This window comes from Rhinopithecus roxellana, chromosome 9, assembly GCF_007565055.1.
Source record: "Rhinopithecus roxellana isolate Shanxi Qingling chromosome 9, ASM756505v1, whole genome shotgun sequence".
NCBI lineage: Eukaryota > Metazoa > Chordata > Mammalia > Primates > Cercopithecidae > Rhinopithecus > Rhinopithecus roxellana.
The window spans coordinates 7,264,869-7,283,040 of record NC_044557.1 but is presented as its reverse complement, the minus strand read 5'-3'; the positions used below and the strand labels follow the sequence as shown (position 1 = coordinate 7,283,040).

At 41.9% G+C, this 18,172-nt stretch overlaps 1 protein-coding gene across 5 annotated transcripts; it reads left to right on the top strand.

Moving 5' to 3' along the window:
* The first annotated feature begins 2,993 nt into the window (after positions 1-2,993).
* On the top strand, positions 2,994-17,822 carry VDAC3 (voltage dependent anion channel 3). 5 transcript variants are annotated; one of them, XM_010368030.2, is made up of 11 exons: positions 2,994-3,509; positions 5,467-5,506; positions 5,829-5,897; positions 7,031-7,080; positions 8,636-8,638; positions 10,643-10,795; positions 11,585-11,637; positions 13,696-13,923; positions 15,211-15,361; positions 16,781-16,838; positions 17,285-17,822. In XM_010368030.2, the coding sequence occupies exons 3-11, from the start codon at positions 5,831-5,833 to the stop codon at positions 17,374-17,376; spliced, it is 855 nt and encodes a 284-aa protein (XP_010366332.1). In that variant the 5' UTR covers positions 2,994-3,509; positions 5,467-5,506; positions 5,829-5,830; the 3' UTR covers positions 17,377-17,822. The 5 variants fall into 5 exon arrangements, with proteins under 5 accessions (XP_010366332.1, XP_010366334.1, XP_010366335.1 ...); XM_010368031.2 differs by lacking the exon at positions 2,994-3,509 and adding an exon at positions 3,528-3,983; XM_010368032.2 differs by lacking the exon at positions 5,467-5,506.
* Positions 17,823-18,172: the final 350 nt, after the last annotated feature.

Below are 18,172 nucleotides of genomic sequence, written 5' to 3'. Positions count from 1 at the left end.
AGTAGAGATGGGTTTTCACCATGTTGGCTAGGCTGGTCTCGAACTTCTTATCTCAGGTGATCCACCCGCCTGAGCCTCCTAAAGCACTAGGATTATAGGTGTGAACCACCGCATGTGGTCTAAACCCCTTTCTTTTCTTTTCTTCTTTTATTTAATTAATTATTTATTTTTGAGACGGAGTCTCACTCTGTTGTCAGGGTAGAGTGCACTGACATGATCTTGGCTCAGTGCAACCGCTGCCTCCCGGGTTCAAGCGATTCTCCTGCCTCAGCCTCCCGAGTAGCTGGGACTACAGGCACCTGCCACCACACCCAGCTAATTTTTGCATTTTTAGTAGAAATGGGGTTTCACCATGTTGACCAGAATGGTCTCGACCTCTTGGCCTCGTGATCTGCCCGTCTTGGCCTCCTAAAGTGCTGGGATTACAGGCGTGAGCCACTGTGCCCAACCAACTCCTTTATTTTCATGTGTTATTTACTGATGAACATTTTCCATATGCCAGGTAAATTATGTGCTGTGGATACATTATTTGTTTGTTTTTGGAGATGGTGCCTCCCTCTGTCAGCCAGGCTATAGTGCAGTGGTGCAATCACAGCTCACAGCAGTCTTAACCTCCCTGGGCTCAAGTGATCATCCCACCTCAGCCTCCCAAGTAGCTGGGACTACAGGCACATGCCACCCATGCCTGGCTAATTTTTGTATTTTTTGTAGAGATGGGGTTCAACATATTGCCTAGGCTTGTCTCAAACTCCTGGGCTCAAGCGATCCACTGCCTCGGTCTTCCAAACTGCTAGGATTACAGGAGTGAGCCATGGCACCCGGCCTGGATACATTATTTAATATCCACTACAATCCTCTGAGTAGATATTAAGTTAGTTCTATTTCACAGATGTGGAAACTGAGGCAGAGAGAGGTTAATGCTTGCCTAAGACCACAGAGTTGGCAGAGCTGAGACACAAATTCAGCTCTTTGGATTCCTAAGCTCACTTTATTTCTGCTTCTAGGCTATACTACTTTGCTTATGACATTGACCATATTTGGCCGCATTCAGCAGATATTTGTCCAAGTCTTACATTATGAGTCTCTTGGAGACATGTGTCTTATCTCTTATCAACTTCAAATGCCTTTCACACAGTGGGCAAATCTGATATTTGCCTTTTGATTCAAGCAGCAACTTGGTATTGTGTACTGTGGAGCATCACAGAGTTTGTGCGGGCCTATTTCTTTTATTTCAAAAATACTTAAAACGCAGTGGAAAATTTCAAGAATAGTGCAATGAACATACATACGTTCCACCTCGATTGTTAACATTTTATCATATTTGCTTTTTCTTTTTTCTGGACCATTTGAGGGTTAGTTGCAGATACATGTTATTTCACTTCTAAATACTTCAGCATGCATCTCCTAAAATCAAGGCCATTTCTGCATAACCAAGGTACACTAACCTTAGGATTTTTTTATTTTTAATTTTTATTTATTTTTATTTTTATTTTTTTTGGGATGGAGTCTCGCTCTGTCGCCCAGGCTGGAGTGCAGTGGCCGGATCTCAGCTCACTGCAAGCTCCGCCTCCCGGGTTTACACCATTCTCCTGCCTCAGCCTCCCGAGTAGCTGGGACTACAGGCGCCCGCCACCTCGCCCGGCTAGTTTTTTGTATTTTTTAGTAGAGACTGGGTTTCACCGTGTTAGCCAGGATGGTCTTGATCTCCTGACCTTGTGATCCGCCCATCTCGGCCTCCCAAAGTGCTGGGATTACAGGCTTGAGCCACCGCGCCCGGCCCATTTTTTATTTTTTAGACGTGGTCTCACCCTGTCACTCAGGTTGGAGTGCAATGGTGCAATCTTGGCTCACTGCAACATCCACCTCCTGGGTTCAAGTGATTCTCCTGCTTCAGCCTCCCCAGTAGCTGGGATTACAGGCACCCGCCACCATGCCAAGCTAATTTTCTGTATTTTTACTAGAGACGGAGTTTCACCATATTGGCTAGGCTGGTCTCGAACTCCTGACCTCAAGTGATCCGCTCCCCCCTCCCCGACCTCCCAGAGTGCTAGGATTACAGGCATGAGCCACTGCGCCTAGGGACCCCTCATAAAATTTTACATTGTTGCCATGATAATCTACTCTCTATTCAAATTTCCCCGATTGTCCCAATAACTCCTCAGTAGCTGGTTTTGTTTGGTTTTTATTCAGGGTCTAACTTAGGATCACACATTGCTTTTAGTGTCACATGTTTGGCTTCCTTTAATCTAGAGCAGTTCACTAGCCTTTTTCTTAATCTTTCAAGAAACTGACATTTTGGAAGACTGGCAGTTGTCTTGCAGGTCTCTCAGTTTGGATTTGCCTGATTGTTTCATCGTGAAGAGAGGCAAATTACAGACTTTTACAAGAATATTATCTCTGTGTCCCTCTCTGTGCCTCACACCGGGGGCATATGTCAGTCCCTACCTTCCCCCGTTTGATCAATCTCTCTGATGTGAAGGTAGCCTTTTCTCTTTAGTGAGTAATCTATAGGGGTGATACTTTGAAACCATATGAACATCCTCAACGGTCCATTCATAATTTCAGCCTGAATCTATTATTATTATGGTGGTTCCAAGATGATGATTTTGTTTCTGTCATCTATTCTACCTTTATTAGTTGGTCTCCTCTACGGAAGAGCTTTTTCTCCTCCACATCCTCTCCCCTTGGAATTATCATCTCTCACTACTTGTGGGATCTTGAATCAATCACTTACTCCCTGGGGACCTATGTATTCTCATCCTTAAGAGATGACCTAAGAGTGACACTCTTGAAGCCTGGTCAATCTGAAATGAAATTCCCATAAGGGGCTGGGCGTGGGCTCAGGCCTGTGATCCCAGCACTCTGCAAGGCGCAGGAGGGCAGATCACTTATGCCGTGGACTTCGAGACCAGCCTGGGAAACAGGGAGAGTTTCGTCTTTACAAAAAAAAAAAAAAAAAAAAAAAATGTAAATTAGCCGGAAGTAGTGGCGGTCGCCTGTGGCCCCTCCTACTCAGGAGGCTGAGGCAGGAGAATGGCTTGAGCCCAGGAGGTCGAGGCTCCAGTGAGCCAAGATCGTGCCACTACACTCTGGCCTGCGTCATGCCTCAACCAGGGATCCGGCACACCGCCGCCGTTTCGCGGCCGCGCCCATGGCAACAGTAACTAGCAACCTCGCGCATTCTCGCGAGAGTGAGTCCCCTCGCGGACACAGGTGCGGTCCCCGGCCTCTCGGGCCCCTAGTTAACCCCACTGTGCACACCGGACCCTCCTGCGCACGCGCGCCGCGGAGCCGGACAGTTGGTGGTGCCGGCTCTGCCAGGCTGTTAGTCTCCGCGCCTTGCTCCGTAGCGCCCGACCGTGGCTCAACACGCCGGCGCACTGGCGCGCTGGTGGAGGCGCGGCGCGCAGGCGCAGCTGGGGGTGCGAGGCCGCGCAGGCGCGGACGGCGTTGATTCGAAGACCTTCAGCGTTGCTCGGGCGGAGCGGAGACAGGCCCTCGGGGTGGAGGTGAGGAGAACCGAGGCCGCGTGGGCTCCAGGCCCGGAGAGCGGTGGGCCGCGGCCGAGCAGAGCGCCAGGCGGGAGGCGGCCCTAACGGAGGCTCTGTGGGCAGGGAGCAGGCTACCGGGGCGCGGGCCGGGCGGGGCGCGGGGGACCAGGGCCGCTGGCTCCCGCCGGGACCCGCCCCGGGCCACCTCAGGCGATAGCACGGCGGGGCAAGTGGCCTCCGGGCGCGGGCCGCGACCTCCCCCGCCGGCGTGTGGACCGCACTTTCCTCCCAGGGGTCAGCTAGAAAGGAGATCGGTTCTAGGGAAGTTGAATCCTCGAACCCCACACCCGTCCCCCTCCGCCGCCCCTGCCCTCCGGAATTGCTGTGGAGCATCAGGCGAGTCCTCCCCTCCTTACGGCCGACGGAGGGTGCCCTGCGTGCAATTCAAAACGGAGAAGCGAGGAACGAAACGGGCTCTGTACTGGCTGTCAAGTTAGTGGCTTTGTAAACCAGTAGCACCCGGCTAACGCCTTTCCCCGTCTGCGTGTCCTGCAGCCTCTGTGCAGTGTGCACATCTATGGGCAGGTGCATTCTGTAGAGCTGGTGGAGACGTGTGGTTGTAGCTTTACTCTCCAGGAACATGAAGTTTCTGTTGTTCTCGATTTTTGCTTGATCATACTAGCAGTGCATTTCCCATCAGAGTCATAGGCCAGGAAAAGTCAGCTTGAACTAGGCAGAATTGAGGTCAGTTAGTAAACTAAACCAGCTACGTGACTTTTGCATAGTATCTGGTACTGGTTTTGAAAAACAACAATATGCTGAAATATTTTAAATAGTCCCTAGACGTATATATGGTGCTTCTAAACATTTAAGTGTATCTTTTCTGGGCAGTATGAAAAACCAGACTGTAAAGCTTTAACATTTCTATTTCAATATATACTGCTTGCATTTCTATACTTACCTCCCAAATTACAGACTTCTGGCAAAATTTCAACAAATATCAACATCCGTTGTAATCATAAAGAGTAATATAAAATTGCAATTGGGATAATATAAAAAGACTAGAATTGATCACTTTAGTACAAAGGATTGAATTGTAAAATAATCGTTCCGTAAGTGAATTATGAAACCTTGTAGCTTAGAGCAAAGTTTTACTATGGAATGAGTCAGTATATTTATAGTACCCTTTGCTCTTTAATTTTTTTTCCTTTTTAATTTTTTATACTAGGCTCTTTATATCATAGTGTCTGTCATACTTGACAGGTTTATGTTAAGGAACAATTTAAATGTATTCCCATTTAAGTGCATCATATCTATATGTTTGGTATGATGGGGTAGGCAGAAGCTTAGCAGAAGTCTAGATTAAGAGCTGGGCTATATATAAGTAAATATGAGCTTAAATATGTAAATCATTCAGGCATAGCAATTGCAAGGGCTAGCTGATACTGTGGATTTTTCTGACATATGGGCTAATGGCACTGCTAGAGGTGGCTCTGTAACTGCTTAGACATAGCTTTTGAGTCTGCAAGAGGAATACAGAAGAACCTGATGCAGGAAGATTTCCCGTGATACAAAGAGGGCAAAGGAATGAGATATTCAGCAGTGTTGATAGCTCTCAGAATTTGATGTGAGGGTCGTATTACCAATAGCAAAGCTGGGCAAATTTTTAGTAGGTAAGATGAAAACTCAAAGCACCTGAGGTTTTTGAAGGCTTTAACTTCAGAGTTTACTACACTTTTGGTAAGCAGGTTGCTGCAGGTAGAATCTATCATATTTCTGGTTAATGGGTAAAATTATAGCACTTTAAGAAGAGCTTTGAGTGAGAGAAAATATATTCTAGATAAATACACTTCAATTCATATGGTAAATTCTTATTTTAAGAACTGAGTTTCAGAGGAGAAAAACGTTAACCCTGAGGATTTTGATTGCATCTTTTAACAGTTTCTTCAAAAATTTCCATTGTTGTCTTATACAGGTCTTTGGTTTCATAAGAGCCTGAGAGAGATTTTTCTAAGGTAAATTTTGCATATATTTTTAAAAGAAGTCCAGTTTAACATAGCATCTTTTTCATCCTGTAAGAACGTACTTTTCTTTGAAATGCAATCAGAAAGATGACCTCTGAATCTCACGGGAAAACTGTTTTATTCTCAGTATTCTGGAAAGCTCTATTTTTTAAGGAGCAGATTGCCATCTCATACCTTTGATTGCGTTAAAGCATTAATGATACAAAGGAAGAGAACACTGTATACCTCTTCTCATAGGATGAAACAGCAGAACTGTGGGTGAATAAATACTAAATGGGTATTTTTATTCCTTTGCCCTGTTTTTCTTTATAAGATATGTGTAACACACCAACTTACTGTGACCTAGGAAAGGCTGCTAAGGATGTCTTCAACAAAGGATATGGTAAGTATGCTATTGTAACTTTCCGATTTGGGGTAAAAGTTAGTGTTGAATGCCTACTGTGTGTAAATACTGTGCCAGTAAAATAAGGGTAAGTCAGCATTAATCCACTTCACAAGATTTAAGGGGATAACTATTAACAGGCTATTAGACCTCATTCTTTAGAGGTAGAACCCCTTTCAAGCATTAAAAACAATTATATACATATACAGATGCATATATATGTCCATATTTAATGTTACCTGTAATGTAGAATAATATATATAACATTTATGTCTTCTTTGTCTAGCCCTGGGGACAATTAAAGTAGGGGTAGTACTTTTCCTCCCTCCAAACAATGGCATTGTTTTTATGAAAGTGACAACATAACTTTTGACTTGTTTGAAATAATGTGTATTGTGATCCTAAATATTATTTTTTAGGTTTTAAAATTTAACCTAAATTTTTGTGCTGTACATATTTGATTTTTTCTTATTAACTAGTAATGTTAACTGTATATTTTAAGCAATATATACAGCAGCACACTATTTTCAGCAATTTTGATTCTTGGAATAGTGCATATTCCTTTCATTTATTTTTTTCTTTTTTTTTTTTTTTTGAGACGGAGTCTCGCTCTGTCGCCCAGGCTGGAGTGCAGTGGCCGGATCTCAGCTCACGGCAAGCTCCGCCTCCCGGGTTTACGCCATTCTCCTGCCTCAGCCTCCCGAGTAGCTGGGACTACAGGCGCCAGCCACCTCGCCCGGCTAGCTTTTTTTTTTTTTGTATTTTTTAGTAGAGACAGGGTTTCACCGTGTTAGCCAGGATGGTCTTGAACTCCTGACCTCATGATCCGCCCGTCTCGGCCTCCCAAAGTGCTGGGATTACAGGCTTGAGCCACCGCGCCCGGCCCATTTATTTTTTTCTTTAACTTACGTTTTAAAAGTATATCTTTATTCATTTTAAGGGCTTGAAAATTATACTGAATTTATTTGGTTATAATTCAGTTTCTTGAGGAACTCTCACCTAATGAAATTTTTCATATGAATGCATTTTTCATATGAAAGGTACTATAGGCTATTTCATAATTTCTGAGTTGCAAAAACTGTAGTGAATGTCACATTTTGTACATATCTGTGTTTTTGTGTGTGCGTGTATAGGCTTTGGCATGGTCAAGATAGACCTGAAAACCAAGTCTTGTAGCGGAGTGGTGAGTATCTAATATATTTTTAATGGATGTAACATAATTAACTTAAAGGAATCTGTGTAAAATCATGACAGTCTAGTTACTTGAACCAGCACCATGCTGTCTTACCCACAGCTTTGTCCTCTCAGATTCCAAACAGCATTCTTAGCCAATTAAAATAAACAACCAAGTTGAATTCTTGAAGAGACCTTTTGTGTTTCTCAGAGTATACTACAGCTTTCACTCAGAAAATGTAGAATATGTATTTTTTGACCCATGTCAAAAAATATATACTTTCATGAATATGTATATGGGCACCAAAAACCTTACTTCTATGATAATGGATTCATGGACATTTTATTACGCTTTTACAAAAACAAATTAACTTTACTTTGCCCCTTTATGATTAGTAGAAACAAAATATATAAATGAAATGTATTTCTGCATGTATGCATGTACATTATTCTACAGTTTTTAACTGATGTTTATGAAGTTTTTTTTATTGGAAGTAAAGACTACAGTAAAGGCTATGTTGGCATATTTTCAAAGTATCATTAACAATAGCTTTTGACTGGGCATGGTGGCTCACATCTGTAATCCCAGCACTTTGGGAGGCCGAGGTGGGCGGGTCACGAGGTTAGGAGTTCAAGAGCAGCCTGGCCAACATAGCAAAACCCCGTCTCTACTAAAAATACAAAAATTAGCTGGGTGTGGTGGCACGCGCATAGTCCCAGCTACTCGGGAGGCTGAGGCGGGAGAATCGTTTGAACCTGGGAGGCGGAGATTGCAGTGAGCCGAGACCAAGCCATTGCACTCCAGCCTGGGTGACAGAGTGAGACTTCGTCTTAAAAAAAAAAAAAAAAAAAAAGGCCGGGCATGGTGGCTCACACCTGTAATCCCCGCACTTTGGGAGGTCGAGGCTGGCGAATCACAAGGTCAGGAGATTGAGACCATTCTGCCTAACATGGTGAAATGCTGTCTCTACTAAAAATACAAAAAATTAGCCAGATGTAGTGGTGGGCACCTATAGTCCCGCCTACTTGGGAGGCTGAGGCAGGAGAATGGCGTGAACCCGGGAGGCGGAGCTTGCAGTGAGCAGAGATCACGCCACTGCACTCCAGCCTGGGCAACAATGCGAGACTCCGTCTCAAAAACAAACAAACAAACAAAATTGGTTTTATTCAGTAAATTTCAGGTAGTAGGTTAAGTTTTGATTCACCTTACTCTGATTTCTTCTCATTGGCTGCATCGTTTTTGGTATTTATCCATTCAAACCCATGCAGATTTTATTTCTGGATGTATAATTAGAAGGACAAAGGCATGTGGAATTCTAATGATACTGCATATAATCATGGTTTGTGACCATCATTCTTTCCCTGGGTTTCTCTAGAGTAAATAAATATATATGCACCTCTCTTACTAAGATGGGCAGGCTGTGTATATAGTTCTGTTAAAATAGAAGAATCATACTCACTTTGTGTAGATTCCAGAATTTGCTCATTAGGTTTGTGTTGCAAAAATTATCAACTAAAATTTTATCTTCCTTTCATGCTGCTGTTGTGTGGTAATATTCATTCAGATGGTAAGAAAAAAAAAGCTTATTTTTATGCTTGTTTTTATGGCTGCTTTTGGTTTCTGGTATTGATTTAGGATAAATTTCAATCATTGTTCCAAATTTCTTAGATTGTGTCTTGATATTTTTCTCATATGCCATCTACTTCACAGTAACATTTTTGTTTGTTTTGTTGCTTACTGAGCATTTAATGTAGAGCTATATGCATGTTATATGCATGTTACAAATGTGTTTTGCACTTGTTTGAACAAATTATGAAATTAGCCACAAACTGAATTGTGAATCATGAGCCTGGATCTCAACCTAAAACAATTCTAGCCTTTGTTTTTGAGATTTGTACCTGTGGCATTTTAGATTTGTGACAGACCTTCAAACTAAGAATTGATGCTGACAAGGGAGAAATGTAGACTACCCCTCTACCTTAATTTTGTCCATAAGGTTTTTCTAACACCAAAATTAAGATTTGCATTTGTTATACTTGTCAAGTTTGTGAAAAGTAAATGTAAAAAATAAAACACTAGATAGTTGGATCTACTAAAAGAAAAATGATTGTCACATTAAAATAATTATGTGAACAGGTAAACATGATTAACACGTTATCATTTTCTTACTAAGGCCTTTCCCTAAATGTGCAGCATGATACTGTCTTTGAAACCATTCTGTGTGGTGTTGATAAACAGATCATAGCTTCCCAGTTGTCTCATCTGCCTGTAGAACTAGAGTTAGGGGGCAGGGTATTTGTTAAGGAGAGGATTCATGTTGCAGGCAGTGAAAAAGACTGGTCAGGGTTGGCAGCATCTCATTACTGTTGGCAGGATTTCAGAAATGCTCCCTAAAACAGGACCAATCAGAATGTTTTTTCTTGACAGTTCATAGATTGTCAGTGACAGGTGCTGACTGCTTTCTGCAGAAGGAGGTCTATTTCTAATTGCTTATTGTCATATGACTTAAAGGACACTGAACTAGGGCAAAGGATGTATTTTAAATCATAGTAACTGTTTGATAGAAAGCACTCTTAAAGGTAGACAGGATAGAAAGGGGGAAAGAAGGATAAATTATAACATTCCACTTTATTTTGAAAAATGGGTAGTACTTTCAAATATTGAAATTGTCTAAGCAGAAGTTTTGCGGTTTTGCACACAAAAGCATTTAAAGTTTTCACAGCAGTGTGACTGTACTTAATGCCACTTCACTGTACACTTAAAACATTATTAAAATGGTAAAATTAATGTTAAATGTATTTACCACAATAAAATAATACATATTTTTTTAAAGGAAGTAGTAAAGTGTTGACCCTATTAAAAAGGAGGAGGGCAGTATTTTGGGATTTTTAAGGACTTTGAAATTAACTGATAGTTTGAAACATATAGCAGAGAACCGATAATCTTTTTTTAGGTCATGAAAGTAAAATATTTAGGATACAGTATTTTTGGTCTTTTTAGTAAAGGCATTTGTTTTCAGTAAAGATACTTCTTTTTTAAAGGAGAGAATTTAGGATTTCCATTTAGTAAGAGAGTATATGGAAAAAGAAATATCAGTAAGAGAAGTAGAATAATGGAAAGATCTGAAACTGGTATTGAGACAGGTCTCACTCTGTTTCCCAGGCTAGGGTGAAGTGGCATGATCTCGGCTCACTGCAACCTCTGCCTCCTGGACTCAGGCTGGGACTATAGTTGTGTGCCATCATGCCTGGCTAATTTTTTGTATCTTTTGTAGAGATGGGGTTTCGCCATGTTGCACAGGCTGGTCTCGAGCTCCTAGACTCAAGGATCCACTGCCTTGGCCTTCTAACATGCTGGGATTACAGGCATGAGCCACTGCGCCTGGCGGAACTGGTTAAAATATTTAGGGACTGGAAAAGCAAGGGGAAAGGAGGAAAGAAGTTGCTCTAGAGTAGGGCTGTGGCAAACAGTAAATGGTATTGTTTCTGATGCATTGAACACTGCCTTTCAAAGTGAATATTTTCTATTTGATGAGCTAATTTTAAAGTAATTATTTTATCTTGCTTACCAGGAATTTTCTACTTCTGGTCATGCTTACACTGATACAGGGAAAGCATCAGGCAACCTAGAAACCAAATATAAGGTCTGTAACTATGGACTTACCTTCACCCAAAAATGGAACACGGACAATACTCTAGGGACAGAAATCTCTTGGGAGAATAAGGTAAGAGAAAGCATTAGAAGTTATTCATAGGTTCAATTTATCTTATAGACTGAATGATGAACATACCCCAGATATAATCAAAAGAGATCTTACAACCTATCTAGTAGCCATATTTTTTCTCTGCATATGGCCTTTTTTGATGTCTTATGTTTCTAGAAAATAAGGCTTTGTTTGTGAGTACTCTGATTATTATATTACATCTTTGTTCTGACTGGTTCTGTGTTACACAGCTGAGCTTCTCTTGGGTAGAACAAACTATTTGCGGAAATTTGGTTTAGTTTTGTAATTGTTGTAAAATTGGCTTGACAGAAAAATTTTTCTAAAATGTTCTCATGTTTTCAAGGAGAAAATCTATTAGATATTTGTCAAGTGCCCACTATGTACAGGGCACTGTTTTTGATATAGATGCCATGTATAGATAATGTACATGCAAAACTGAGTAAAATGACTTAGCTTGCTTGTTAAATGTCCGGTTATCTCATTGCCACTCTTTCAAGAGGGTATCAAGATGATTTTGTTGTATGAGAATTCTGTTTGGTTTTGAACTGTATTTTATGTAACTTGTTAAAATAGGATTTGCCCCATTTTTTGGTGAGAGAACCATGATGAAGGCTGGGGTGAGGGGACAGGAGGATGGAGAGCTCACTTACTACATAATTTAATATTTTGCCTTCTTGAATGACTTATTTTTTTTGTTAAAGAACTTAGAGGAAACTTTAGAATTGGTTTCTTCAGTTGGATAAATGATTGAAAATTACTGATTATTTATTTTAAATCTTTGTTTTTCAGTTGGCTGAAGGGTTGAAACTGACTCTTGATACCATATTTGTACCGAACACAGGGTAATTGTTCAAATCCTATTTCCTGAAATGTTTTTGGAGCCTGAAGGGGTAGAGAACTTTAGAATAAGAAGATATAGTGCAAAGTTCAGAGGCAGGAAGAACTTATAAGGTTGCTATAAGGAATATTGGAGACCTTGTATATGTAGTACAGATAAAGGAAGATCCCTCCCCCCCCAAGGCAGGATGAACAATTTGGAAACTGAACAGATGAACAAAAATGTATAAATCTATTTCAGAGAGACAGATAGTAGAAAAAATTTAGGAGCTAGGAGAGTCTTGAGACCATAGATGAATCTTAAGCAATTCTGAAGTTTGATGGACACGGTATTCTGCTGAAAAAGTTAATTCCTTTTGGCCGGGCGCGGTGGCTTACGCCTGTAATCCCAGCACTTTGGGAGGCCGAGACGGGCGGATCATGAGGTCAAGAGATCGAGACCATCCTGGCTATCAAGGTGAAACTAAATATCTACTAAAAAATACAAAAGCTTAGCCAGGAGTGGTGGTGGGCACCTGTAGTCCCAGCTACTCGGGAGGCTGAGGCAGGAGAATAGTGTGAACCCGAGAGGCGGAGCTTGCAGTGAGCTGAGATCGCGCCACTATATTCCAGCCTGGGTGACAGAGCGAGACTCCATCTCAAAAAAAAAAAAAAAAGAAAGAAAGTTAATTCCTTTTTTTTTTTTTTTTCCCCTCACCCTATCTTATGGTGCTGAGAAGTTAATTTCTTAAGAGGGTGATCTCCTGGCTCTCAAATGCTATAATGATTAGTTCTGCTGCCTACTTGATTTCTTAGCCTCTGTAAATCCCCCAACGTCTTAACCTCAATTTCCTCATGTGAAAAAAGGGGAATTGTGTCATTTCCTATCTGCCTAATGCGGGTCTATGCTATCTGAAGGACGGAGGTGCTAGATGAATGCAAAGTGACATTTGTCTCAGCCGTAACAACAGGTGTGTTCTTTCTGTCACACACCTCAGTTCTATCTTTCGGACAAATATTATTTTCTTTTTTGTTTTTTTGAGATGGAGTCTTGCTGTGTCGCCCCAGCTGGAGTGCAGTGGCGCTGTCTCAGCTCACTGCAACCTCTGCCTCCTGGGTTCAAGCAATTCTCCTGCCTCAGCCTCCCAAGTAGCTGGGACTACAGGCACGCACCACCACACCCAGCTAATTTTTGTATTTTTAGTAGAGACAGAGTTTTACCATGTTGGCTAGGATGGTCTTGATCTCTTGACCTTGTGATCTGCCCATCTCAGCCTCCCAAAGTGCTGGGAATACAGGTGTGAGCCACCGCGCCCAGCTTAATTTCATTTTTTTGATATCGTCCTTCATAAAAGCACACTTCTCTCCATGATAGGTTAATAATCTGTATTGGGGGTTAACTCTTTGTGGCATTTGGCATTTGGAAACATTTAAAGAGATTTGGCTTCTCATGCGTCTGTATATGTACATCTTCAGATTATTAATTTGGCCGTGAAGTATCTCATTCATTCTTGTTTTTTTTTTTTTTTTTTTTGAGATGGAGTGTTGCTCTGTCACCAGGCTGGAGTACAGTGGCATGATCCTGGCTCGCTGCAACCTCTGCCTTCCAGGTTCAAGCGGTTCTTCTGCCTCAGCCTCCTGAGTAACTGGGACTACAGGCGTGTGCCACCACACCCAGCTAATTTTTGTATTTTTAGTAGAGACAGGGTTTCACCATGTTGGCCAGAATGGTCTCAATCTGACCTCGTCATCCGCCCACCTCGACCTCCCAAAGTGCTGGGATTACAGATGGGAGCCACTGCGCCCAGCCTCTTTTTCATTCTTGTACTTTTGTTCATACCTTTACGAAATAAATCATGAAGTATCCTGTCATTTGAACTTATAATGAGTAATAGGTCTAATCCTAACAAAATTATATTTGTAGAACTAGGTCATTTGAAACGTTTTTAATATATATGTGGCATGTAGCAAAATAATATTTACATTGGAAGATGAGAGAGAGGATCTTACTCCAAAAATTCTTAGACAATAGTAAAAACTCATGTTGTTTTCATCATTTTTGTTTGTTTGTTTGTTTGTTGCAGAAAGAAGAGTGGGAAATTGAAGGCCTCCTATAAACGGGATTGTTTTAGTGTTGGCAGTAATGTTGATATAGATTTTTCTGGACCAACCATCTATGGCTGGGCTGTGTTGGCTTTCGAAGGGTGGCTTGCTGGCTATCAGATGAGTTTTGACACAGCCAAATCCAAACTGTCACAGAATAATTTCGCCCTGGGTTACAAGGCTGCGGACTTCCAGCTGCACACACATGTGTGAGTGTTTATAATTTATTCCTTAGTGTCAGTGCAGTTGCCTAAAAGATTGTTGCCATTAGCATACTGAGAAGTGATGGTGCTTAGATTTAGCATGTCTTGGTGAATATCCATCCTTGCAGTGCTATCCTCATAGCAAAACCTTGCCAGGAGGCTGGTGCACATGGTGTGCAGGCTGTGCTGCTGGTGGTCACTGGCCTCTCAGCCTGCACCCCAAACTTCAGGAAGCTCTAGCCTCTCTAGAAGAACCATTGGGATAGAGGGAGCCCAGAGCATGGCTTACCTCATGGTAAGATGACCCTTTGGAGATGTTATTGCTTCCTCTGCTCCCCTCTTATCTTGACAGTATGTGGAAGCAGGTCTGTTTGGGTCACCAACAACAACCACCAAATTGATTTGAGCATCCTGGGACATCCCAGTAATTCTTTGGAGGTTTCAGGTATTCTTGGTTGGAACCCAGGTACCGCTAATGCATTCAGAAGTAACAGGTGCTCTGAAAGAGTCCTGGGATTCAGCTATGTAGGCCGTACCATGTTGGCGGGATGAATCGGAACTTTTACATAGTATTTTATGTTGGGCCTACTGGACACTGCTCCTATACCAGGAAGAAGCAGCAAAGGGCAAACTATGTGTTTTTAAACTGTCGTAGATTCCTCTGTGCTAGATGCTCTAATTCACTTAATGATGGCTAAAACAAAGGCAAGCAGTGGTACAGACAGTTACTGAAATTGATGAAACAGTATTATCAGGAAAACCATGAAAACCCAAGAACTCATCTCTGGCATGCTTGGAAGCAATAACTAAGGTGGTTTGCTGGAGCAGTGCACCCTAGGTATTGTAGGAGGGTGCTTTGTAACTGTAGGATTGTGTTTTAAAGGAAATCCAGAGTTGGTTTTATTCCTGTACCTCTACCTTTTTATTTTTTTGCAGAATCTTTATTGAACTCTACTTTGAAGTTTCTAAGTTCTATGAACTTCTCAGAGACCTATAGATTTTATTTACCTGAGGTGTCTGCCTTTGTGCTTAATTGAATTGTCTTAAGAAACTCACATTATGTGGAGGAGCCAAGTAAATGGATCAAGTGTTAGGTTTTAATTAAGCAGTCATTACTGGCATAGCTGGATTTAGTTCTGTGTTTTGTTTACTAGTCATTTATGCTAGAAATTTGCTGAAATCTGTAGTTACAAAATGGGATCCTTGTTTAGATAGTCTTAGAATTTGTTTTCATGCCATAATAACAATGGTACAAACTAGATATTTATGACATTTTTTTATCTATGAAAACAGGAACGACGGCACTGAGTTCGGAGGTTCTATCTACCAGAAGGTTAATGAGAAGATTGAAACATCCATAAACCTTGCTTGGACGGCTGGGAGTAACAACACCCGTTTTGGCATTGCTGCTAAGTACAAGCTGGATTGTAGAACTTCTCTCTCTGTAAGAATGTGTTGCCAGATTGGATCTGCTCTTATGTTTATGTCTAACTTTTCCGTGAATGTTGTGATATGAGTGTAGTTTGCTTGTTCTTTATTAACTTTAATAAGCCAGCTCATTGTGTAGTGAAAAGAATATAATATGGCCAGGCACAGTGGCGCATGCCTGTAATTCTAGCACTTTAGGAGGCCGAGGTGTGTGGATCACCTAAGCTCAGGAGTTCGAGTCCAGCCTGGCCAACATGGTGAAACCCTGTCTTTACTAAAAATACAAAAATTAGGTGGACGTGGTAGGGGACACCTGTAGTCCCAGCTACTAGGGAGGCTGAGGCAGGAGAATTGTTTGAACCCTGCAGTTGCAAAGATTGCAGTGAGCCAAGATCACACCATTGCTCTCCAGCCTGGGTGACGGAGTGAGAGTCTATCTCAAAAAAAAAAAAAAAAAAAAAATATGCTTGAAGTCAGGACGTAGGGGTTCTTCTGTTCCTAGCTCTTCCTGTATATTTGTTGTCTGACCTTCTCAAGTCATTTTATCACTTTGGCCTTAGAATTTTCTTATTTGGAAATTCATGGGATTAGATGACTATTTCTGTTGCTATAGTAACTCTTATTAAAAATAACACTGAGCTCTTAAATTTCATGTACTGTGCTAAAGGCTTTACGTATATTATGTCATTTAACCCTCACAACCACTCCATGTGGCGAGTAGTGTTATCCTCATCCCTGTTTTACCAATGAGTAAACTGAGCCTTAGAAAGGTCAGCTAACTTGCCCAAGGTCACATAGTAACTGGCAGTGCCACAGTTTGAACCTAGATCTGTTTTTCTGTCACCCGAGTTCATGCTGTAACCACTGTGAGAGATTGTCAGCTGGTATCTCAGGGAATTCAGGGTGTTTGGCTGTGTAGTGTTTAAAAATTTTGCTTGAGGCCTTGAAGCATGCATTCTTAAGGTATGTCCCACCCATACAAGTCCTGCTGACTTAAAAGATCAGTAATTCTGGCTGGACGCCATGGCTCACGCCTGTAATCCCAGCACTTTGGGAGGCTGAGGCGGGGGATCACCTGAGGTCAGGAGTTTGAGACCAGCCTGGCCAATATGGTGAAACCCCATCTCTACTAAAAATACAAAATTAGCTGGGCATGGGGATGCATGCCTGTAATCCCAGCTACTTGAGAGGCTGAGGCAGGAGAATGGCTTGGACCCGGGAGGCGGAGGTTGCAGTGAGCTGAGATTGTGCCATTGCACTCCAGCCTGGGTGACGAGAACGAAACTTCATCTCAAAAAAAAAAAAAAAAAATCAGTAATTCCAGATTGGCCCTAGGGTGCTTTTAGCGTTGGAAACCTGATGCACAAAGTGATGGTTGTATTGGACTGATCTGTAATTCACTGTTTAATGTTATTATTCTATCTCTTAATCTTAGGCTAAAGTAAATAATGCCAGCCTGATTGGACTGGGTTATACTCAGACCCTTCGACCAGGTAAGTAAAGGAATTAGTAACAGAGGGTCTGGGGTGGAAAGTGATAGAGAAAAAAATGAGAATAACCTGCAGAACAACCTATAGTCACTGTAAGTTGATTCGGACCATTTTGTAACATTTGGTTGTTCAGACAGAAAACAAAACAGGTCAAATACTTTTTCATTAAAAAAGTGTGTATTTCTGACTATAATGTGGTCACTCTGGCCTTTGAGTTTGGTTGATCACTCATTGCCCTTAACCCTGAACTTCAGAGAAAGTTTGCCATGATCATGCGTTCCTCATTACACATCAGATGGTTATAAATAACCGATTGAGTAATAGCTGTTTGCTTATAGCTCTTATACCCAGCTACAATTCACACCACTGATTCCATCTGTTGTTTCTGGAAAGTTCAGATCTAATTGTAATACTTGTTACAAGTGATTGTGGTGTTTTCTTCTTCCTAGGAGTCAAATTGACTTTATCAGCTTTAATCGATGGGAAGAACTTCAGTGCAGGAGGTCACAAGGTTGGCTTGGGATTTGAACTGGAAGCTTAATGTGGTTTGAGGAAAGCATCAGATTTGTCCCTGGAAGTGAAGAGAAATGAACCCACTGTGTTTTGGCCTTAAAATTCTTCTGTGAATTTCAAAAGTGTGAACTTTTTATTCTTCCAAAGAATTGTAATCCTCCCCACACTGAAGTCTAGGGGTTGCGAATCCCTCCTGAGGGAGGCGCTTGAAGGCATGCCTGGAAGTTGTCATGTTTGTGCCACATTTCAGTTCAGTTCTGCAGTGTTATTAAATGTGTTCCTCAGCGACAGTGTAGTGTCATGTTAGAGGAGACGATCTGACCCTCCAGTTTGTACATCACGTCCTGCATGTCCCACACCATTTTTTCATGACCTTGTAATATATTGGTCTCTGTGCTATAGTGGAATCTTTGGTTTTGCATCAGAGTAAAATAAAATAAACCCATCACATTTGGAACATAACTGCTCATCTGACTTGCTGGTGGTGGTTTTCTTACCTTTGATGTGATTTGTTTTAAGAAGCACTTTCACAGGCGAGATTTGTGTCTAAAGTGTCGGGGCTGCTGCCAGTCCCTTTCACTTCACTGAGCCCTGCTCTGTCTGCTTTTGCTCTCACAGGGCAGGCTGAGGAAGGAAGCAGTGAACATGATTGTGCTGGGGAGCAGCACATCTGTTGTGCTTGTGGTGTGATAGGGTCACATCACCCCAGGAGTTGTGTGCAGCTGCTGAGAATGTATGGGTGTGAGTGGGTGAAAAGGTGGTTGAGGGAAGAGTGCATTTGGGGAAGCATGGGGAGGAGAGATGGGAGGAGGCCAGAGCTGGGT

Coding starts and splice junctions, on each gene's coding strand:
- VDAC3 (XM_010368032.2), top strand. CDS start 5,831: ATGTGTAACACACCAACTTACTGTGACCTAGGAAAGGCTGCTAAGGAT. Junction 11,638..13,695: donor ATATTTGTACCGAACACAGG/GTAATTGTTCAA, acceptor TGTTTGTTGCAG/AAAGAAGAGTGGGAAATTGA. Junction 16,839..17,284: donor TACTCAGACCCTTCGACCAG/GTAAGTAAAGGA, acceptor TCTTCTTCCTAG/GAGTCAAATTGACTTTATCA.